The sequence below is a fragment of the Melopsittacus undulatus genome, chromosome 8 (genome assembly GCF_012275295.1).
Source record: "Melopsittacus undulatus isolate bMelUnd1 chromosome 8, bMelUnd1.mat.Z, whole genome shotgun sequence".
In the NCBI taxonomy this organism is placed as follows: domain Eukaryota; kingdom Metazoa; phylum Chordata; class Aves; order Psittaciformes; family Psittaculidae; genus Melopsittacus; species Melopsittacus undulatus.
The window spans coordinates 37,907,755-37,932,941 of NC_047534.1; the positions used below are offsets into that span (position 1 = coordinate 37,907,755).

At 40.5% G+C, this 25,187-nt stretch overlaps 1 protein-coding gene across 1 annotated transcript in view; it reads right to left on the reverse strand.

Moving 5' to 3' along the window:
- Positions 1–1,163: 1,163 nt before the first annotated feature.
- The window catches only part of PPP1R1C (protein phosphatase 1 regulatory inhibitor subunit 1C), a 50,443-nt gene continuing 26,419 nt past the window's right edge, over positions 1,164–25,187 (reverse strand). The window contains 1 exon segment of the mRNA XM_005152750.4: positions 1,164–1,498. Coding sequence (XP_005152807.2) covers positions 1,410–1,498 — 89 coding nt within the window. The 3' untranslated portion in view covers positions 1,164–1,409.

The window sequence follows — 25,187 nt, forward strand, 5'->3', positions numbered from 1 at the left end:
TTTCTTCCATACCCATGCTGAGCCCAAGTCATAGATCATTTTTGCAGCATTTCTACAGAAAATGGCAATAAAGAGGGCAGATACAGAGACAGAGGGAGGGCAAAAAGATGGCTCCCAGATATAAAGAAACACTTGTTGACAAATCCTGTTCACAGCAGGTCTTCATGGAAGACTTTGGATTGCGAGTGAAATCACCATGCAAGGCATAGACAAAAGGCTCTGTGTTTTCATATGCTTCATCTCCTTTTTTTTTTTTTTTTTTGCTAGCTCAGCCCTTTAAAAGAGACTTAAAGCAGTGGAAAGTTAAACTGAAGGTAAAACTTTGTATCAAAGGCAAGCAGGCAATACAAAACAACAGTGAATTGGTTTAAAAATTGCCATTGATAAAAAAAGGAAATGATCTGTCAAGTGCAACTTTGAAGAAACACGTTTTTCCTTCTCTGCTTTATTTCATTTTATGCCATAGAGTCTGCATGGTCTAACAAGTGAAAATGCTGATCTGAGCCATGCCAAACTTCACCCAAAAAACCTGACTCAGATACATGCTAAATCCCTGCACCTTGATATGCTACCATTTACTGGCTGAAACTGTGCCAAACACAGATTAGTCTGGCCCTCTTTCTCAGAGAAGGCTGTAACCCTATACGTGCTGTAGGTGATGAAAGTGAGTATCAGCATTTCATGCAGTTCAGCTGATGCATGGGGCCCTGCTCATGAGTCTCACAACACTGGTGTGTTTTCTCTGATTCCTAAATTGAAACGTTTTCTAATGCCTCCAGATAAAAATTATCTTGTGTAAAGAGAAACTGTTTTGGCTGACATGACTAGGCAACCTCAGACCAAAAAAGCAAAACTAGTACTTTAGATGTTGCATGTCCAGGGAACGTGGGGAAGAGTGTCTTTGTGTCCTCCTCTAGACTAAGAGTCACCTCTGCTTAGCTTCTACCTACCGTGAGTAACTCTAACAATGCTGGTAAAAGCTGGCTTTCACTGAAAGTATGATTTTATATGAACGTTTCTCTGCACGCTAGACAAACCCACTGTACAATATACAACCTTGTCTAAGTGAACATATTATTTATTTTTAGCTTTTAAATCAGTTTTATTTACAACAGAGTACAGCTCACACACAGTAGTTAAGCTCTGGCAGTACTGATGTCAGGTCACTAACACATTTGCAAATTACATTTCTAAGTCATAGAAAACGAAAGAAAAATTACTTTAAAATAACTGGTTTATCTTTGGGTATAAGGATCACAGAACACAACTGCAGGTGGCTGTAAAACCCAGCCGAGGGCGCTCCCCAGGGAGCCCTGGTGCCGCCGGCACGGTGCGGGGACACAAGCAGTGGCGAACGGTCTGAGGCACGCACCGCCGCGCAGTTCATTTACTCTCCGTGACGCGGCTCCTTAATGGCCCCACTCCTCTTCCCTTTCACTGACTCCCTCTTCTTCCTCTGGAAACGCTGAATCACTCTGACTCTTCAGATGCTTAATCCCTGAAAACACAGAAGTTACGGTTAAAGCTGTGTTGTTTTGCATCAGGCATTTTCTTCTTGAGGGAAATGAAAAACAAAAATCCAGAGTAGTGGCTCCTCGTTCAAACAATACTATGGTGTATTTCCAACAGAAACATTCTCTTGAATATAGGCTCCAAGGAAATTTACCATGTTTTGTTGGACAAATCTGCTGAAAGATGCCTTGTAGAAAAGAACAGTATTTGCTTGGTAATCCTTGATTGGATTAGTATTGCTGATGTCAAGCAAGTTAAAAGTTTTCAAGGCCAGACAGCAGACATGGGAATGATTCTACTAGAATTTCAACTTAAGCCTCTTTCTGAGACTGATCTGCTGAAGGTCAGCGCTCACATGGACCCAGTGCCTCACAGTTACAGTGCCTGCGTGCACCAGAGGTGTTCTCCAGCATGTGTCACCATAGCCCTCACCTGACCTGCAGAGCTGTCCTGATGCAAAGAGAACATTGCACTCAAGGGAAAGAGAACTGCTGGCATCAAAGCCATGACAAGTTTGGATCATTTCCCACATGGAGAAGGTATTCTGTTGACTTCCAAAAACCTCATGGGCTGGATGAAAAGAATAAATACCTATAATGGGGTATGTGGAAATTTAGGTTTAAGGAAAGGTGTGAAGTTCCTTTTGCTGGCTGGTTTCAGCCAGCAAGTGAAGTAGATTATATGAATATAAATCAAATTCAAAGTTATTTTCCTTGTCCCATGTTCAGCACAAGCAAGCAGGACTCAGTGAATGGGCTTAATCCCACCTTCTCAGCTTTGCCCTGTGCTATACAAGAATACAAACTAAAAAAGGATTTAAAATCAAGCTAAAAAGGTGACAGGGAACAGAGACCCGATATGGTTGTTATTTATAAAAAAATCTAAACAGGAAATGCACAAGAATGGTTTCTAGGTGCCCTGGGTTTTGTGAAAAACAGTTATATAATAGGAACATAACTGTTAGTCAGAAATGCATGATTTCAACAAAACATAAAATTGAATTAGGCTTTCTGGTGTCATTACTGCCATAACATGGAAACATTATTGGTTTCATTACATACCATACATAGTTCTATTCACTACTCTATTTGTCAGAAAAGAAAATAGCTTTCCTTCTACATCAGTTCCTCTGTTTGTTGAGGAGAAATTGCAGCACAGCTGCTTTAGATAACCACAGCTGGATAGTCAAACCCCCCACTGTCATAGCACTTGTAGAGGCATAGTTTTCTAAGAGAAGTGCACCCTTAAGTCTTACAGGACAAGATCCAGATTACTTCAAATTCAGAGTAAGCAACATTAATGGTGTACATCCAAAAGTTGTGCCCCCAGTGGCACTTAACCTGGAGATTCCTACACTTCACTGTTTATGTCCACACCACTGCAAAATATGGAATAGTTTTTTTGAAATACCTCACTTGAAAAAACAAGAAAATTAACAGAAGTTATTGCAATTATTCCAGTTCAACAAAGTTACAAACAACTGAAACCAGAATTTTACAATGGATCATACAACAGGAGTGCAGCGAGCTCTGCTTCCAACAGGAGCCCATCACTGGTCTGTGCTGGCCTCTTGGCTCCTCTCTCTTTGTTATTCCACACAAATGGTAGTACTTGGTTCCCTGGGAAACTGTTGTTCAGATGTAAAACAAGCAAATAAATTAATGCTCCCAAGCCACAGTACTTGTAATTGTGCCCTGCAATAATCAAACCATTTCAAGTTAAGTAACTGTGATACTTGAAGAAACAGCTAAGGTGCTCAGCTATGACCAAGCTGGCCTCTTTGGCAGGCCCTTCAATAAGACAAACACTTCAAATAGCATTTCACCTAACTGTAAGTTAATGGACATTAATTTAAAAAATATATTGTGTTTATAGGGCAAATTTATGTCCTTCAGTTTACTTCTTGAGTTACAGAACCATTTCTTGCACATTCACAGTACCCATCTAACAGCTACTATTCAGTAGTCCAGACAGGACTTGCTAGGAGCCAGAATGTATCATTTTCAGGGAGTTTTTGAAAGATTAAAACTAGAAAGCTGTAGACAGAAAATGTGTCACAATATACAGTTAGTATGATGAAGCTTCATGAAATAGTAATTTTGGTAGGAATGAAGACTTTTGACAATATATTCAACTTGAAAATTGCAAGAAAGGGAGCAAAGTGACATTGGTGAGCATTATCCATTGATTTTCACTTAGGAGGCAACTATCAGTCTTATTTAATGATTTTTCATAACCTCCGTTCTACAGCCTGCCTTCACAATGCCAGTCATTTAATACCACAGTGTCATTTGAATGTAAAGACAGGGTTTTCTGCACTGCCCAATAGGTGCACAAGACTCAATGTCAGTATTCCTAAGGCTCAAGATTGTTGGAATTAACTGACACTATGTGTGGCATTATGAAATAAGATGCTCAGCTACACAATGAAAGAAGTTAGCATGAACAGTCAAATATTAACATACAAATATGCATAATAAAAAAGGCTGTTGGCTTTCCTGGAAGGATACACTCCATGCACAAAGGATCAGACTTTTACAGGGCAAAAAATGTCTAAGGTAATACTTCTTTAAATGATAGCAGTCATACTCTTAGATTCAAAGCGTGTCTAGCCACATAACATTGCCGTAACCCACAGTGGCTGCCAAGGGTAGTCCGGAGGTGTTTGAGATGGGCAAGCCAGGGAGAGCACTGACACATACACCTACATCTCAAGAGAAGGGGCAATTACAGTGGCTCTTGTGTGTCACTCCAGGAGGGTTACTCGAGTCCTGTGCCCCGCTCTTTGCCAATACAAACCAAATGATAAGGAGGTAGTGAGGTGAAGCTCTGTCCACAGAGATGTTTTTCTAATTTGGACCTATTCATACCCAGTACCTTTGTTTAGCAATCTCTGAACTGTTTGCTGAATGATTACATTCTCCTAGAGACCAAGTGAAAACTCAATACTCCAGTCACCTCAACCGTCTTTACAATTACTACTATGGTAATGTTAATTTATCTGAAAGGATATTTCCTTCTTACATTTTCAATCTTCATACACTGGTAACACAGTTCATGCCCTCAGCGTTCCCAAATATTAATTAAGAGGCACCAGAATGCTGTTGTTTGGGGTTTGTTTCTATTCATTAATTAAGTACAGTAGTAAGGATGAGCAAGAAAATAAAGACTCTATTATTTTACTCATAGAAAAAAACCCAAACCAAACACAGCCAGGATACTGGGGGATGGGTAGGAGGAGAAGAGGAAAGGTGGGGCTGGGGGGAAATGGGGGATATTTTAGAAGATATTGTTTGTAGACACAGCTGAGCTAAGTTAGCAACATCAAGTTACTGATTCCGCATAAACTACACAAGCTTCATGAGTTGCAAATAGGGAGGACTGCAAATGCTGATCCACAGAGTCACCCTGTCTCAACAATGTCCTTATTCCAGAGAGTGGCTAACTCTGGATTTGCAGTCATCCTCAGCCTCCTGAAGCACTGTACCTGCACCATCGTGATGCAGTTTCATCCCTCTCACTGCTTTGCCCCCAGCCCGGGTTGGCCTGCCATGCTCTCCCCTTGTGTGTGAGGTGGTTCGTGGGGTGAGAGCCATCCCACTGACCCCACTGGTCCACAGTACCCACTGTGCCTGACCCTGCTCCACATCATCACACTCTGGCTGGGGCTTTGCTCTTTGCCTGGAAGGTCCGACAGCAAAAGGCCCTTCCAGCCCATGGCTGTCCCTTCTCACAACTCCCTGACAATGATTCATACCCACAGTGTGTTCAACCTCACTCTGCCTTAAAACAAACCCTGTCTGAACACTGCCTCCTGTTTTCCTTTTACCCGCCCCCTCCCCCCCTTTATGCGTGTAAAGCCAGCAGGACAAGAACTGTTTTTCCTCAAAGGGCTCATATTTCACTGCAGGTAATTTAATCCAATTAATGCTGATGAAGAAACCCTTAATGCCAAAGCATATTCAGTAGCCATGCACTAAGACACTTTGACCTGGTAATTTTTTTTAGATGAAGTCACTGCCTCAAAGTGTATTTCTAGATTACTTATAAATTATGAGTGCAAATGGAACAACTTTCTGGCATTTTTGCAGTCATGTAACAACATCTATGCTGTTTAATCAACAGCTGTCTTTTTGCTTCTCTCCATCTGACCCAAGCACTGGATTAGAAGGCTAAAGAGTGTCACAAGGTATGAAATATCCAAGTGTTCCTGAATTAAATAACTCCTGGGAAAAAAAAAAAGCAGATTACTTCAGTAATTAAGGCAGCTCCCCACCTTATTTAACACTTCTTCCTTCACCCTGCTTCACTGCCTAAGGAACTGTGCTGACATTTACCAAACTCTGGATTGAAGTCTGGTTGGCAATTTGAATTCCCTAAGGGTTATTTAGTTTTATGATTTGGAGCTGATCCTCTATCAAAAGAAAAGCAGTGAAAGGTGAAGCTGAGCCACAGACAAAGCAGCCTCATTTTCAGAGTTTTAGAACTCAAATCACTTTGAAATGATCGAGCAAACAAAGCTGGCCAAAGAGGATAATGGGCAAATAAAAATGTCTACTTTTTGCCATGTTTTGGTTCCCTCATCAAAAAATGGGAATATCAGAACAAAAATTCACGCATTCATGCCACTAAACAGGAAAAAGAACTTTTTTAATGGAACATTTTGTTTCAAATTTATCATTTAAATATGCTTTGACTTCTCTGAAACACCTTCCTCATTTTTTTCGTCCACAACTGAAATGATTTTTTTAATTTAAAAACCAACCCCAAAACCCCATAAAATGAACTCCCAAATGTAATAAAAACCAGCATCCACCACAGGTCTTTGGCTAAGCTGGATACAGTGGGAAGCAGTTACGAAGCTGACAGAGCCCAGAAAAGCTGACAGGTCTTCAGGGGCAGCCCCTTCCAAGCACAGGAGTGGCCCATACTGATACAGGAGAGCAAGTAGTTTATACTGCAATAAGACCTTCTTGACTAAGCATGGACCCCATGACTGAGGCCCAATGCCAAAAAGGTGACGTATACAGTGTGTGAAAGTCAAGAAAAGGTAAAAATGAGTAATATAGGGAAAAATACAGGCCCATGACACAGCAATGGTGTTAGGAAAGCTCTAACTCAGCTTGAGTTGAAACTAGTAAAGGGTGTAAGGGGCTACAGGAAGAGTTTCTTCCCCTATCTTCACAGTAAAAGAAAACAAGGAAAATGCAAGCCTACAGCTGAGTGAGGTGGGTGATACAGACATAAACAAGATTGAGGTGCTCAATCCCTTCTTTTTCTACCATGCCCTTTTGGACACAGATAGGATTGAAGGAGGAAAGGTTAAGTCAGCAATCCTTTGAGAAATCTTGACTCACAGATGTCCATGGGGCTGGTGGGCTGCATGCAAGGATGCAGAAGGACCCCCTGGTGTCAGTGTGAGGCCATGCTCCATCATCTTTGAAGAGCTGTGGAAACCAGGAGCGGTCCTCAGTTCCTCACCAAGCATGGGGCTGTGCCTGCAATACTGTGTTTGCCCCCTCCTGTTCAAGAACATGTTAATGAACTTGTTTAAATCCAATGGAGACCACCAAGGTGGTCAAGGGACCTGTGAGGAGAGGCTGAGGGACCTGACTTCGCTTAGGCAGGAGGGTCAACTCTGGGGCACCAAACAGCAGCTTGCCTGTACCTATGGGGAGGTTATCTAGAAGATGGAGATGTCTGGTCATGGATTTGAAAAAAGTATATTACAACTGGATATAAAGAAGAAATTATTTCATGGGATATTTGAAGCACTGTGACATGGTTTCCCAGAGAGTCTGTGAAGTCCCTCTCATAGGAGGTTTTCAGTACTAGACTAAACAAAGCCTCGAGCAATCTGGTTAAATTTTGCACCAGTTCTGCTTTGTGGATCAGGTTGGACTATGTGCTTTCCCAAGGATCCTTGCAACATAAATAGCTATATGATTTTATGAAATCAAACCTCAGTAAATCAATCTTATAGTTTAGGAAAGTATATTAACTGTGGGACTGAAGGTTACATTTAGACCCGGGTGGGAGATTCAAATGCTTCCTTTCCATGGAACAGGGATGAAGCATCTAATTGCACCAGTCAGACCGATTTCAGAAACAAGGCTCCTTTTCACTCCTTAAAACCATGGGCCAGACTAAGTCAGCATTTCAGCACTGATTTGGGGAAACATCAAACTCATAATTTGATTATGTGGCCCACTGTGATCTATATATAAATAGGTGTGAGCTATGTATATTTGTATTTGTTCCCAAATACAAGGGATGAAAACAATGGGATTAAACCACATGCAACTCTGTTTCTAAAATCAAGGAACATGGAGCATCTCTTGCATGTGACAAATATACCTACAGGTGAAATCTCACATAGATATGACATCCCAGTCATTGCCCAGTACATAGAGATGTCAAAGAAAATACTTCAATCCAATTTTTATTGCCTTGCACATTTTTCTTGCTCAATGTGTCCATTATGGTCCTCACCATTTCTCCAGTGAAAAGAGTAAAGAAAATGCTCCTTATTCTAGGATTCTTCACTACTACCACATCTCCTTCTCGAAGCTTTGTAAGTGTACCTTTTCTCCTGCATTCAGTATTTTGCAGTTACCATTACCTGAATCATTTCCAAGATTACTTCCTATGTCACCACCAAGAAAATCACTTTCCTTCTGGAGTTCCTTCCACTGATTCTCTAAGATATTTCAGACTGATGGCAGCTACTTATGCTTTCAAGGAAGATGAAGCTTCTTCATATATGGTGAGCACCACCTCTTCTCATCTCAAATCAGGAACCAATGCAGCTTTGGCACTTCATTTGTATAGGTTTTTAAATGAGCATTTTCATCCTTTAACACATGGTACTGAGTGCTGCAGAGATATACCTATAAGCCTAAACAGCCAGTCCTAAATCACAGAATGATTTGTGTTGAAAGGGACCAAATTATCCTCAAAATTCTGTTATTGAATTTGAGGAAAAACCCAAGACCATTTCAGTTGCCCTCATGTTGACACAAAGACTGCCACATTCCTCCCTAGGACTCTATCTGTTCATGGGTTTGATTCCTACACCCCAGCAGGGAGTTTCCTGGTGAAACAACCAAATTCTGTTAAATGAACAAGGTTTAATGCAGCATAGTGCTAATCCTTGGTATGGGTGCCTGGGTGCTATGTTAACATCAATACAACATGACAAGAATTGTGGCATACAGTGATCAGTGGGGATTACTGGGTATGAACTAAGAGTTAGACCACAAAAGATACTTGTTTCCTAAAAAAAAATGTGTTTTACTTACCTTTCCTTGTGTTTCATCATTCCCACCTACAAGAATGGCCTCAGTCTGCCAACCTGGCAGCAATTATTTCATCTGCTGATGTTCATGTTCATAAATCACATCACCTGTGGTGGGAGGCTAGCCCTGCTTCCAAGCAGACCCAGCACAAGGGCAGCCCAGCCTCTTGGAGGGTGGCAACCCTGGTGTCCCCCAAGGCAGACACTCTCATAGGTGGTCCAAAGAATGTCAAAAAGTAATGTGATGTGACAGCAATAAACCACACAGAGCCAGACCTTAACACTTCCCATGTGTCTGAATGAGCAAACAGAGAAAACATGAAAGAGAGAAGGCAAAATAAAAATAAATGGATGTGGAAAATATTGCTTTATAGATGTGGGCAGCTGTGAACAGTCTGCTTGATACAGACTTTGGAAGTTTTCTAAAAGTTAAGCTGTTCTTGGTTGAAAAAGACTGAAAAATGCTGCTCTGTGGAACTCTCAGTCCTCATGCCTTTAAGCTTTGTCAGCCAAGGTTTCATGGCAAAGTAAGACTAATCACTTGAAGCTTGATAATGGGCAAGCAAATGTCTGCCCTTACTCCTGCAGTCAATGAATATGAACACAGACAGGTCATTTGTTATTACACAGGGCTTGGACCCACTACTCCAGTAGTTAATGGGACTTTCTCTTACTATTTTCAAAGAAAGAAGGGTCAGCTTTTGTAACTGACTTAATTTCCAGTTATAAAGAAGAAATAACTTCAAACAGCTACAATTATTTACAATCAATGTATGTGACATACTATACATTAATGTACGTGGCTTAAAAGTTTGAGGTATGAGATAAACAAAGTGACACAGATAATTGGCACACCAAGTATTCTCAAACTTCTGTTTAGATTATCCAAGGAAAAGCAAAGTCAGGCTGTCACCCTGTCCTTTACAGCTGATGGAGCTGTAAAGGCCAGCAGACACGGTGGAACTTCAACATTTAAAATAAAAAGAATCCGAAGCACCAGTGTGGAGGTTTAAACTATGTTGACATTTTAGCAACCTATAAATCAGAAAAAACCCTTGTGTGTTACATTATTTTATACCTAAGCTCAGGCTGAGGAAGAGAAAAACATTCTCATGTGTCTGTTACGATGATGAGACCAAGATGTTATTCAGCCATGCAATTTCATCTAGGGATTTTTTATCTCTAATGTGCATTTGTTTCACAAGATGACTAAATCAAAACAAATGATCTGAAGCATTGGCAAATATGATGGGTTTATGTAGGTCAGATACCTGACCCGGAGCAAATCAGATCATCAGCATATCCATCAGGTCACCATGGCCTCATAGATGTTTGTGAATGATCATTCGGAAACCAAGCAACAGGGACTGGCTAATTTTATAAATATCTGCTGGTTGTTACTAACTCTTCTCCTAGCTCCACTCATACAATACTCATTCCTCATGGTGAGCCTTTGGATAACAAATTTTGGGGTTCATGCTACTTTCCTTCCAGTCAAAAGACTCAGTGTTAAACTATCACAATGAAGACTATGAGAGCAGCAAAATTCATGGTGCAAAATGTCTGGCTGCTTTCCATTTTATTCTCTCACACAGCACTTTCCACTCTTTTTTTAATCTCAGAAGTAATTTGAAGCAGCACTGGATCTATAAGATGAGCATGAAGGAGCTGCTTTAGCACAGAAAGGCTTTTGTTGGTCCTCCACAGGCTGGCCAGAACATGCACTGGAGACAGAGGTCAGCTTCACTGTGACTGAAGGAACTGCATCTCCCTCTTACAGTAGCCAAAAGTGTAAACAGAGAGGCTTTTGTTGCCCCAGGCAACTTCTGCTAGTATGCAAACATCTCATTTTGCTGGTTCCTTCCTTCCCTCGGAAGTCCTCAGACTGCAGAAGTCAGCCAGCCTTCAGAGTTCTAAAGAGCAGCAGAAGCCCCTCCAGTCAGCTAAATAGATGTGTCAGCCTGTAACAATCTCAACCCAATGCTAATTACCCTTTGGAAAGCCAGAAAGCATTTCTTAGCTCATTCTGTGGAGGATGGCTCCTGGTCAGATACCTCAACAACTGCTTGAGCACAAAAACATGCAGGGATGACTTCCACACTGGCAATGAAGCCAGACAGTACTGCAGGGCTCTCCTGCATGGCCCTGTGTGCTGGTCTGGCTGGGCAGCTGGAGGCTGCAACCAAGACAGGATTAAAGCTTTTCAGCAGACATTTTTTCGTCATAATTTTTCATAGTTCAGAGATAGGCTTAGAGCTGTTGATAAGTGCTGATAAGTGTGCTTGAATTCAATCAGCACAGACAGATCTTCATAGGTGTTGTGCTTTAACGAGTCCTGGGAAGCTCATTAGATGGCCAGAATCCCCCCCCTCAGAAAGCAGCCGTCTGAAAGCCAGCTTTTACTGGGCAATGTGTTTATTTGCTGGAATTGCTGAACCCTCACTTTTAACACCACCACCACTCACAGGCAGGCAGCTGTCTGTCTAACAGTAGATCAAAATCCCAGGACTAGCAGAACTGTTCTCTTATGTCAAAGGATTACAGTAATTCCATCAAATAAAGGGCTATGCTTCCAAACCTGAATCAGCTGCTCCATAATAACATAAGCCAATAGCTCTACTACTGTCACAAAATTTGTATTAGAGCACACTGGCCTTAAAAGTTTATGGGTAGCATTTCCTAAGCATGGCTTTTTTAAATTAAAACATCTTACATTTTCCCAGGCAGCTTCTGTCATTCTTATAATTCACCACATGCTGCTCCAGGCCACTTTATATTTCCAGTGTGAGACACTGTAGGCTGACTACCTTAAAATAAGCCATAAGGGAAAAACCAGGAAATAGGTTTTACAGCTACAGAAATCACATCAGCCAAGACTTGGGAAAACTGATGGTCAAGACAACATGAAACAATGCTCAATACTTCAACTGCAGCATGTAAGTCTATTTTGAGGTTGGGACAAGACAAATGTTAGTTATATAGACTGCTATGTACGAAATAAAGCAATGTTACCATCCTTCATGCTATAAGTAAACAAAGGGAAAGTTTAAGGATAATTAGATAAATCTTAAATTTCTTCTCTTCTGCATTCCAAAATATATTCAATCATTCAACATAAATTATGGATCAAGTATAGAACTAGGTTGAAGGTTGTGCTTCATGACAGAGATTCCATTATATAACAATAAGGGTCCTTTTTATCTGTAAGATCAATGAGCATTTACAAAAGTGATCCCCATCTTGTCTCCAGCAACAAATCTTTGCTCGCAGCTACTGTTGCTTTTGCTGAGGATAAAAATGAGAGTTCTTCTCCCAGGATGTCAGTGTACTAAATAATGGTTTACATGTGAGAAAGGGCATTAGACAAATTTAAATTTGTCTAATCCATTCCTGCCAGTAATGGCAACCAAGAATAATTTGATTTTCCTTCCCTAGTTCTTAATGGGAAATCTCCAACTGGCTCTCCTGAATGCTTCTCTCACTACAGTACAGTTGTTCAAGGCTTATATTTTCTAATACAAAGCAGAAATTAATTCTTGCCTACAACTGCTGTTGAGTCTCACAAACAAGTCTTCAAAACAAATGCATTAAGCTTTGCTAAGGGATTTTACTTCAGCAATTAATTTTTGGGAAAATGCTGTATTAGAGAACCTGAAATGAAGGAGTCTGTTTAGATCTTAGGTGGGCTCAGACTTGCACCTAGTTGTGAGGTAGTTATGGTTGCCATGATATGGAAAAGTAAACTGTGATGGAATAGTAGCATGGCTTTTTTTCCATGCTGTACATTTTAACTTCAAGTTAAATGGCTTCCATTCAAATGACAATGTCCATTAGGGTTTTAAAGAATTCATTGGCCGTCAGAGATCTGTTTATGGTGGGAACAGATGAAACAGTATGTCTCTGCCGGAAAACCTGTGATGAAGGTTGTGTGTAGCACTGGTGGTGCCTCAGGTGCTGGGGAGAACAAACCCACCACGTGCTGCTATTCTGGCAGAGTATGCAGCAAAAGTAAAGCAAAAAAGGAATCTTCTGCTTAACTGCAGACTTCTGAGCAGTAAGAACAAAGTGCAGCATTTCCACCTGCACTTTGCTTGCAGTGGTTTGCTCCTGAATCAAAAGAAATGTGTGATATAAAGTCCAAATAGTAGAGCAGGGGAATGAAACCTTATACAGCAAAATGACCTCTCAATGTGTGGCGGAAGCACTGATAACAGTAACAAACACCTTTTCGCTCCCCAGCCTGGCCCCTGCACAAACATTTTGTTTTAGAAGATAATTTTGTAGGTTCCCTTAAAAAAACCAACAAACCAAACAAGAAAAACCCCAAACCAAAACACTTCTCCCCCCCAAAATCCCCACAATTAAAACCCAAAACCAAACACAAAGAAATCCATCAATGTCAAAAATAAATATATAAAAATAAAAGCAAATCAGTCCATTGCTTTTCTGAAAACAATATTTGTTTTACCATAATTTTGTGCTTGGTTGCATCTCTGGATGGCAAGGAAGGGGTTTTTTTTAAATCTCAGTACGCTTTAATCATGTGAATAGGATTCTCATCCTGATCAGCTCTGTTTGCACTGCTCAGGCAAGTGTTTTCACTGCAATACAGCTGCAGCTCACCCCCTCTGGTCAGGTAAACTTCCCTCAAAAAATTTCTCTGCAAAACTTAACTAACCTGTGTAGGAAGCAATGTCTTAATGTCCTAAACAGGTATAGAATTCTGCTAATTATAAAAGGTAAGCTTAAAAAGTAGTATACAAAGGAATAGTGGGACATAGGTAGGCAATATCGAATACCTCGGCAGACTTGAGGAGCTGTAAGACATTAGACCCCATGCAGACTGGATGTACTAGGCATTTGACAGCTGTGATTGGATTATCCTACAAGGACCAGCAGTTAAATTTAGATCCAGTCACTGGTCAGATGTAGACAGGATCTGGGATCAGATTTCACTAAGATTTTAGCTATGGCCCTGTTTACTAAAATATATAATTGGAAATGCTCATCCTTAGTTACATGGAGCCAGTGTGCACAGTCTCAGGAGTTTCAGACATGCTGCCTGGCAAACACTTTTGCTCAATGCAGAGTTATTTGTTAAACATTGGTGAGATTTCATTTTGGTTTTAAGTACAAAAATATTTGATTCTCCTCCTTGTTGTAATAATGATAAACCATGGAAAAAGGTAACATGGTCAAAGCCATCCCTGCTTGACCCCTGCTTCCTGGGTCTTTATTTCCCTTATTGATTCTCACTGCTATGGCAACATAAAAATTGTCCTTGAGGGATGCTCAAGGACAGCCTGTGTTTGTAGCTAAGCACAGATGCCCACCTACATTTAGGTACTTTAATATTAAATGCACTTGCCTGCGATTCCTTATACACTCAGCACAGAGAGAGCCTTCCAGAGCTCGGTTCTTCACTTGGCAGCCTATAACAAGCCCAGGGTAACTCCTTGCCTGACTTGGTTTAAGCAGCATGGATTCAGGCCAGAGCATTTATAAGAATTACAGTAGCAGATTTCAGTACCTGAATATTTGCACTTACTTGGATCTTTATAATTTTTGTTTGCTTGTGATTAGAAAAAAACTCTGAAGTTTCACAATTTCCTTTATGAGGAAAAAAAACCCAAAAAACATATCACCAAAGCATTTAATATTAGCAGTACTGAACCATTTAGTTTGGCCTAGTTTGTTAAACATAAAAATCTATGCACAAATTATTTTAATTTTTAATAAAAGCTCAAAACAGAAAGGATTATTTCTTCTTGCATTCAAAACCTTACTGAAAATGCTTTATGAAACATTTTTATCTCCACAACTTCATGAGCCACTTCTGAGCAGCCATGGTTCTTTTTCTTTGGGCATGCTTATATGACTTCAGTGTTAATGGGCAGCACTATCCAGCTGCTTGCTTTTGCCTGGACAATGGTTCTACATTTGTATATTTTGGCTAACATGGGCACTTTTATGAGTTCATGAAACCTAAACAAACAGATGGGAGAAAAACTTACTGCTACAACCCGAGGGAGAGAATCCTTGACAGAGAAAGAGGGGCTATAATACTGAGAAGCAGAAGCCAGAGAACATGACGGGGTGAACGAAGTCCCTCATGTGATGACTGAGCAGCTTTTGCTGCCTCACAGCTTCTTCTGTTTCACCCGCAGGCCTGGCGTGGTACCCTCAGCATTCTGTTTGGTTTATACTCCAGACCCATATTTTCTATTTTTGCTGTTCTTTTGTGGCTGTTATTCCTTTCTGTGGTCTGGGACAGTTACAGGGTAAAATTTGTTAATGGCAGATTTAAATCTCCTGCTGAATAGTCTGTGCAGACTGAGATTTTTAGGGTGTGGATGAAAAGCTTTCCAGTGAGTTATATTTCTTAAAACAAAGACAGCAGCAAAATCTTTGCTGGTCAGCCAAAAACTCAAGGCAGTGTTTCTCTGCCATACTTCCATGTGCTGTGCAGCTTTCACTTTTAATTAATCCAGTCTATTTGGTTTCTGTCAGAAGTCTATAAGCTTCTCTGTTAATTTGCTGATGAATCCCCTACAGAGTTATAATCTTTATTGTGACCCTTCTTATAATGACAAACAAGATAGGGTTTTGGCATCAGCATAACCTATACATCAGTAATACTGTAAATGTTGAAATGATGTGCTCTTTCCTTTCTTTATGAACACCTTCAATATTACAAAAACATTGTGATGATTAAACAGGTGATCGATCGGTCATTGTTTACATTAAATTATCCCCTTCACAGTTGCTTCATGGGTGCCATATGAATAGCAATATTGCATGTACTGTAGCTTTAGTCCTTACATCCGAGCAGGGATCTGTCAAGAAGAATGAGCCTCTTCAGTTTTCACTACAGTGCCTGTGAGCTGCTGAGATCATTGCAAGCAGCTGGAATCCATTTCAAAGGGCTGAAGTTGAAGATGGCTTGAATCCTTCCCCTCTCCCTCTTGCAGCTGGCATTTCATGCTAACCAAGCAAAGCCTGTGATACGAGTTATGAATCAAGTCAGCTTAACTGCCTAGGAGCACAGAAGTATTTATGGAAGATCAGGACGAGTCCTTCTGGTTTCATTAACACCGGCTACTGCTGAAGAGGTTTTTATCATGTTGAGTTAACTTATTTGGGGCTTGCAGCCTACCCTAATCCTAATTTTTGATCCTGAGACATTTTCCTAAAACACAGTATCACCCAGACAAACTGACACTGAGAAAGCATTCTTACAGGCGTAGGGAACATACTGCCACAAATTTAGATGTCATCCACTGGACTGAAAAGTGAAAATCTGATACAGGCAGCTGTGGGGCGAGGTTTTCACTGTGCTTGTCATTACCATTGTATGAAAGGTTTATGTTTCATAAATGGTAAGTAAAACAGCTATTAAATCACAGAATTGCTGAGGCTGGAAGATACCTCCATGGACTGTCTAGTCCAAACGGCTGCTCAACATATGGCCAGCTGGAACAGGTTGTCCAATACTATATGCAGTCAGATTTTGAGTATCTCCAAGGATGGAGACTCCAAAAGCTTTCTAGGCAACTTGCTCCACTCTTTGACCACTGTCACAGCAAAAGAAAGAAAAGCTTTTTCTTATGTTTGAGTTTCTTGTGTTTCCGTTTATGCCAATTGACTCTTGTCCTCTTACTATATACAAACTCTTTATTTTCTAGCATAGAAAAGTGTAGCCAAGGGAATTGTGTCTATTATTACTGTTTCAAAAGACACAGTATTTACACATAAAATTTGTAATCATAGTATTTATATTGAATTTAAATATGGATTTAAATATAGTATTCATATTTTATTTACACATAAAATTGCTTCTCTAGTTTGGAAAATAACTACATAGAAGAGGCAGTATGAGTGGCAGATAGATTTCCATAATTTTCAATACTGTTCCCAGTGTTCAACATGGGTTTTTCCAAAGAATCCATGCTTCTAACTCCTAAATGCATTCCAGCCTCTGAGAACCAAAGCCCTGTAGGCTCGTACCTTCTTCTTCTAAAAAACACATTGTTGGGAGAAGAAAAGCATGTCTAGTTTCTTTCTCTCATGACAGGTTTACATGTTTTAAGTATGCTCGGAAGCATTAGTTTTGACCTTGTGCTCAACTGTAGCTCTTCAGACTAACTGATGGACCCCATGTGATCTCTCATCATTTCTACTTAATTAACTTCCTGATCAAGTCGGAGACTATGCAAATATTTTCGTGTGCTGAAACCTCAGACACACCAGGCTCCTCTGAACTAGCAGGTACAGCACAGCTCCATTTGGTTGGTGCAGCTGCTTGTGGGTGCTGAGATTTAATACCAAAGGAGGAAAACAAACACCATGAGGTCCTGCAGCACACAAGCAACTTCTACAGAGAGACCCCATGCTTACACAGGGTCCTCGCCAACCTGAAACTGAGGTGGAAGACAAGCCTGGGAAGCAAGTGACCCTTTTCCACACAGTCAAATTAGAAATATCTGGTAGAGAATGGTTCTCCAAAACTGATGAGGCCAATGAATTAAATGTGAGAACAGCAACACTATCCTGCAAGAAACAACTTCCACAGAGTAAGGGTGCAAATCCCTTGAGTCAAGGGAGACAAAGCAAAACAAAGCAATTTATGGCATTTTGCACAGTTGTATAGGTTGGGTTTCCCACCCCTAAAAGAAACACAAAACAATTTAGTACATAATGCTTATGCATAACCAAGGTGCTTCTCTGTTACACAAATTCAGCCAAACCCAAGTTCTAGCTTAGACATCAGAAGGGGTCTGGGACAGTGACTCTGCACTGATCTTTTGGGAGAGCAGGAAAGAGAAGACAGAAAGAGTGAAAGGCTTATTTTAATATCTTTAGTAATATTTAAAATTTGAAATATTTTCATTTTAACCCATTAAGATTACTGACAATTGAAACCCACCAAATTCTTGTATTTCTTTTTTTTTGGTTACTGGCAAACAATAAGACTGGCAAATTAAAAACCAGTGTTTAGAAATCAGTTATTCAACATAAAATGCAGTCACCACAAACTGTGTGCATTACAGTAGGTATAACCAGTCTCACTCTGTAGTTGCCACAGGCAGCAAAACATCAGGGGCAAAATCTTTAGTGGCTCTTTATTGTGTCAGTGACTTCAGCCTGTGAGAAACCTACCTCTTCTGGCTTGCCTAAGGCATCAAAATACCCCAGAGCCGGCATCCCATACAACCGGAATGTAATTACTGTGTGGAAGCACACTCATATTTACAGTCAGAACCTGAAAACACGTATTGCTTTCAATTTTTCTGGAAAGCACAAGCAAGAATATCAGTTTACTCAATTTCATTGTGGAAAATATAGATAAGGTACAGAAAAGGCAGACTCTTCCCTAAAGGCTTAGACACGTTTGTACCAAAGTCATGGATTCTGTAAAAATCTAGCTATTCTTAGATACAGTCTTACTTTTGATCCTGCTAAGAATGAATTTGAAGAAAAGTCAGGCTCTAACCACTGCAGGGATTTGGGGAAAACTGCTTGCATGCAGGTGGAATGTAGTAATAACCTTACAGGTTTTAGCTTGTAATTGTAAATTGCAGGCAGACTTGAAAATAATTCCACTCTTAGCAATCGTTCTTGCCATTTAGTAGTTCTCCAGAGCTGGTGGTATTGAACTGCAGCTGGATGTCACCAGGGGGAGCTTTCATGTCAAAAATCCCATTGACTTCATAGTAATTCAGATTCCTTGGGGATTGCAAGGAGATTGAAAGCTGAATATACATAATTTCTCATCATTCCTGAAAGAAAAGGAAAATCCTGCTGCCTCCCTTTAACTCTGGAGATGGTTACCCTGTGGGTGTTCTCTGGTGTTCTGGGATACAGGCAACCACTTGCTCTGACGCTCACCGTCATTCAGCCCCTCTCTCCAGTGGTGTTTCCCTGCCTCCAGTTTTCACTGCTCTCCATTTAACTGGCCTCATATTTCTTGAGTCTAACGCCTCAGTCCCTGCTAACCAGGGAGGTGTGCATGGGTTTTCTATACTTTACCAGTTGCTCTCCAGGGACAAGTGCAACCATGGTGTGTCCTGTGTCCCTGTCACTTAGAAAGATACCGTTGGAGGGAGTAGCCCACAAACCTGCACCATTTCCAGGGTTTACCAGGTGTATGTTTACATATACTTCTTGCTGTGTGCACAATGTATGCAGTAAAGGTGCACTGGAATAATCACAGCAAATATTTTAGGTTTGTGGGTTTTTGCTTGAGCAGTCATTAGATCCCACAGTTCCCTTAAATGCATTCTTAAACATATTTACTTGGTAGGTTGCTCAGAGCCTGCTGATGATCTCCTCTGGCTGTAAAAGGAATGGAATAACATGGAATAACACTGGTCGCAGGTTGGGTGAGCACTGAAAAGCCTGAAAAATCCTCACAATGTTTCAAGAGAAATTAGTGGCTACACCAGATGAGAGCTTTTTAAACAACATCCTTCTGGCCAGTGCAGCTCACAGGAAAATTAATTCCTTTTCAGATCCATATGCTTGCTGCAGTATTTCCTGTGTTTTTCTGGTCACATTCACACACATAATTCATGTGAGTGTTCAGTCCTAGCTGTGGGCCTGAAAGGATGTGGTTGAAACCTTCAGGCTGCTTATGTTCTTGTCTCCATGCCAAAGTTTTGGTGGATGGTTCTGGGAACTCTGTGTTCCTGCTAAACTGGGCAATGTCGCATCCCAAGGGCTGAAGGAAGGGAGAAATTGTGGAGTGGAGGAGAACCACATGGCCTTCTTTAGAAAAAAATTTGATTTTCAATAAATTCAGACTTCAAAAGGGGGTGGAGGAGGAATCAAATAATAAGAAACCCAGACAACATCCCCACCACAAGAAACCCAACACAGATGGTCCCTAAGAATCAGAAGCAAGGTTTCTCTTAATCTAACCGCAGAAATAGGGACCACATTGTTCAGGGGCTGAGATGTCACAAAGCTGACATTGGACATTTACCCAGATCAGAATGAAATCTAGTGGTAGAAAGCAAAATAACTAATTGTAGGCTACTGCCCCTGGAGGAGCCGCCTGTGGGCAGGATCCATGCTCAAGGAAATCACTGCCTATTTCAAACCTCCCAGGGCTGATCTCAGGAGAACTGAGTGCTGGTGGTGGAAGATCTGCAGATGAGCTGCGAACTTGCACCTGCTTACATGTGCTCATAAGGACCAGCACAGTTGATGGAGTCTTATCTGGAAGGCTGTGAAATGATTTTGCTGTATCAGGCTGACGATACTGCTCAATGCACAGTGGTGTCATTCATGTTATACAGCTTCACTGTTAACCTTGGGCTTGCCTGTAGCTTGTCATGCTGTCTTTTCACAGCTTTGTGTTTTGGGGGTGGAGATTTTTGTAAATGAAATCTGACTTTGTGAAGAGGAAACATTAGCACGTGCAAAGGAACTGTAGAAAAACACAGATACAGATGCAGGGAAGACTTTTTTTTTTTAAGGGTAAATTAATTGAGACATGAGCCTGCATAGTACAGAGGCTTTTCAGGCAAATGTTACTTAGAGAGCTGTCTGTACACACTGTACCAGAAGAGCCCAGGATAAATAAGCAAGCTCCCCCATTGTCTCCCCACATGCCAGACCCCCATCAGCGCTGTAAGAGGAGTATGCTCTCCCCAGCAGGGCTAATTAGTGTCACACAGCCGAGGAGCGGTGAAGACCTGACAAATACACTTGCCCCTGCTGTATGCACAATCCTGCAGCTCCTCTCCAGGAGCCCAGGAGATGCCAAACACTGAAGAGGAGCAGCAACCTATTATCTAGGTATTCATTACATTGTCTTGCTTAGGATCAAAAATCAGGATTTTAAATGTCTGATATGAAACAAATGGGCAATTATTATTTACTGCAATAGGACTGGCTGGAATCAGTGTCTGCCATGTGGCTTGGTTGTTAACCTCCAGTGTAGAACATACAGCTAAAGCCAGGAAATAAAATACAATGCCCTGCCAAATCACTGGTTTCATAAGAACCTTACATCTTCTCCTACAAAAATATTATCTTTTCTTCAAAAGCTGTTTCAATTCAGAGCACAACGCTTCCAAAATCTTTGGAATTTCACTATAAACATGTCTTAAGATATAAAATAACCAGAACAACATGCGACCTTCCTGGGCTTTCTACTTTATATTTTAAAATAAGTACTATGTCTCCCATGTTCTCTTTCTATAATATTTTATGTTATTATCTCTTAAAAGGTTGACATTTTAATGTCATCTGTTACTGCTTAGAAGCAATTAATAATACTATGATGTTTACATGGCTCTATATTTAGTACAACTATGCTTAATAACACTGTTTTCAAGTCATAAATGCTGTTTCACTGACATTTGTAAGGTTACCCTTCTATCATAAAAATAAAGCAATCCTTTTTAATGATGCCCATTAAGCATTCATTGCATGAAGATTAGGAAGAGCTATCAGATATGTGGACTTCACGCTGAACTAAATGAAGTCAATAGAAATACTCCCCTAGACTTTGGTCTGTGTTGGATCAGGCCCTGAAGCCACACATGACAATTTAGGGACTTATATCAGTGCTCAGCTCAACCTTTTCTTTTTCAGATGCCAGGTAATAGTGGTAGATGACAAGTTATAACACAAACATCCCAGTTTTGCTGTAGAACAGATGTCAAGCTTAGTCTCCATTAAACACCTTGGTCTCTCTGAAGGTACTGTGGTATTTATTACAGCCAAGGCCAGAGCTATTTCGAAGCAGAAGCCGCCAGCTGTGTGAAATGAAACATATTCAAAGCTGCCAGCAACAAGAAATTAAATACAGACTACAGCAGCATCTGCCAACTTTTTGGGCAGTAGCAGAGCGGTGGCAGCCAACTGAACTTGAGATGGCAGCAATCTAATGTATCCCATTCAGCAACCCAGTGATTCACTAATTAATTTAGCTCCATTTTTTCTAAATTGGATCTACTGTCATCATGCAACTGTATGAGCCTGAGGAAGGAGAAAGGAGGGTAGAGAGTGAGGAAAAGAGACTCAAGGTAACATCTTGGAAGAGAGCACCAGGAAATTTGTTCAAGGCCATACTATTTAATCCGTACTATTTAATTGGTGTGGTTGCATCAAGGTGCAGTCTGACTAAGACACTGGTAAGAATGGTATATAAATGAAGAGAAGAACTAGTTTTGAAACCAAAACTGCGCCTTTCTTTTGTGACCTATTTAGGCAAAGTGAAAAAACATAATGATACAAAATTGCAGCATGAATTTTCCTTTTACAGTGCTTCAGGGGGTACAGGCAGTCATGGGACTTCCACCCATGAAACTAAGTGCACTGATGGCACTTAGTCAATCACAAAACATGAATAAGAGCAGTGAACATGAACAATGAGCTTTGTCTTCTGTTACCCCAGAAACAACATACTGAGACAGGTGTTCTACCTAAAAAGAATGTGTTGAAGAATGGATGTCACCAGGCTAAAGAAAGGATATGCTGCTCCAGGCACACCACAGCTCTACTCAGGGATTAGAGAAGGGCTTGGTCCCCACCTCAGGGACTGCTTCAGCTACTGCATGGTGCCTGCCTTTGTGGAGCAGTCTGCCCGGTATTTATCACAGCCATTTAGTCCACTGGGAAAACAAGGAGATCTTGCACATACACATTCATGAATGAGAGGATAACTGAAAACCATCTCCTTCTGTTGTTCTGACCTCGTGGTTCATATTCTTTTTAGTGTAATATGATGTAAACACTGATGTGTTTAGCTAATGCTATAAGCTCTTCACAGAGTTTGTCATATAAAAGGGCAGTCTGTAAAATGATACAAGTTTTTCTAGTCCCTGCTTAAGACTTACAAACCTCATTCCTCTGCCACTTGAAGTAAATTTAGCCTGAAATTTTTGTTCCATGATGATTCTTGTGGGCTCCAAACTCAGCGCTTACCATACTAACAATAATCCTTTATGTCTCCAGACTCTATCCATGTTCCTTGTTAACCTTCAGTCACAAAGTAATGAGATGCATCAGACATCACCAAGTTGGCCTAAGGGGTTACAAATTTGGATGAGGGCCACATACTGTACTAATTGCTTCTAATAAATTACATATTTCAGGAGGGACATCATGATTTTAATCATTTATTCTGCATGTTGTTTCCTTTAGAGAGAAAAACAAGCAGGCACTAAACAAACTGAGCATCTGAAATTCATGGCAGAAGCTAGAAAGAGCTCATTTAATATCAACCATCATTGTAAATACTAGAATTATGCATGTATCAAATCCCTAGGCTTGAACACTTTGGGAACAGCCAGTGAGTCCTGGTTGTTTTAGTGAGTCAAAACCAAATGATGTCTTTGAATGTTCCTTAGATTTACAACAACTCAGATTTAATCCTATTTCAAATACTGTAGCTGGGGCCTAGCTCAAGAAAAAGTCTTTGTCTCTATGCAAAGAAAAATACATTAAGAGGGGAATTTAAGAAATGTATTTCCCAAAAGGTTGAGAGGGAAAAAGAGTCAAATGTACCTTTCACCTCTGTGGGGATAAGAGTTTAATTATGGATGGATGGCAGCTAATTGCAAAGGCTGTCCATTGAACCAGAAAGCTGCAAGAACTTTCTTTAAAGCCTGCTGAAATTAGTAGGATCTTGATGTTGGTCTAAATATCCTCCTACAGATTGAACTAGGGTGAGTGAAGGTTTCCTATATCCCTGACCTCTAGCACACCCATTCCAGTAGACTCACTGTTAATGAAACTCTCTAACCACCTGGGAATGTGCACTTCCTTCACAAGGGGAGACCTTGATGGTATTTAAATAGCTGCTAGTATTAATAGCAATAGCTGGTAGTTAATGTGGAGATTTGGGAGCTCCAGGGAGCAATGCAGGTTTGGAAATAGCTCAGGCTGTCTTCTCTTTGTAAACCTTGCTTCCGGTCACTTCAGTCTGCATTTCCTTTCAAGGATGAGCTGGGATACCAAACAAAACATAACTATCTAGGTAAACGGAAAACTGCCTCAGTACAAAGTATGCTTATGCCTTAGGATGGAAAGTTGTAGCTGTGGCTCTGAGACTCAAATGTACTCTTTTGATTTTCAAGTCGTAATGCCAAGAAAACACAATTACCTGGGATAAGTGCCATGTGATTCTGCCTTAGCAGTCTAAACTGCCTTCCACTTGGTCCCTTTCTACCTAGGAGGTTTATCATCCCATTTATGGTGAGTGTGAGAGGAAAAGAGTGAGAATCCAGGAAGCCTTTCAGGGACTGCTCTAACCCACAAACCAGAATAATAAAGATACTTATAAAGATGCTGTTTGTTGATGGACGCATGGATGGATATATGTGTGTATGTATATTTGTGCTGAAACAGTTGAATGTCTACTTTGATACAGAGGAAAAGGACCGCAGAATTCTTCTTGGTTTTGTAATGCAGAATGAGAAGCAGAATAGTAAATAGGAGAAGCAGGCCTTAGCAATGAGAATTGACTGGTAAAGATTGCCAAGATTGTCCTTGGTAAAACTGGTGACTTTTCCAATTGAGCAACCTTTCTGTGTTTGTTTTGGGTTTTTTCTTTTCATAGGAGGTTCAAGCCAACTTCTGCACATGCAGAAGAGAAGCTTAAGATGAAAAGAAGTGATGGAGATTCAAGATTAGCATATTAGAGCATTGGAAGTTATAGAAGAATGAGAGAATTTGAAGTTCACACACAAAAGCCCAAGATTAACAGAAGAAAAAAGTGACACAAACAGGAAACATAAAGGTGGTGAATCCTCAGTTAAAGAGTGGTGCTATACCTAGAAACAAATGTGATGAGTGGTGAATCACAACATACTGAAAATATGATGAATTAATTTGGTATAATCTTCAGATACTGACATTTGCCAACATTGCATGCTACATGAAAGCATGGAACAGAGTTAGAAAAATAAGTACTTTTGAAAGCAAAATGGAAAACCCTTTTGACATCCATTAGGTTTGGTAATATAATACTAACAAGAACACTGCACTGAGCTGTTATCTGGTTCACTGTCTGATTCACTCTCCAGACTACCACTCAAATCAATAGCCCTCACATTGATTTTTCCAGCATGCTGCATTCCAGTAAAAAGAACAATGCTCTGAGATGAGTCAGCTATTTGCTCCATCTGTAGAGACTCTTTTTGTTTAGGAAAATAAAAGCAGGAGCCTTTTATTTACTGTTATACATGTGTATGCACAAATGTATAGCAGTAAGAATCTGCCTGTTGCACCATAACATGACACTGGCTCTGCAGGCACACAGTTTGCTACAGCAGCTACAGACCTGCCTTGAGTTAAAGCAAACCATTGTAAGGATGGAATGAAAATATTTTGGGGCAATCTTAGACAATAACATTATCTTTCA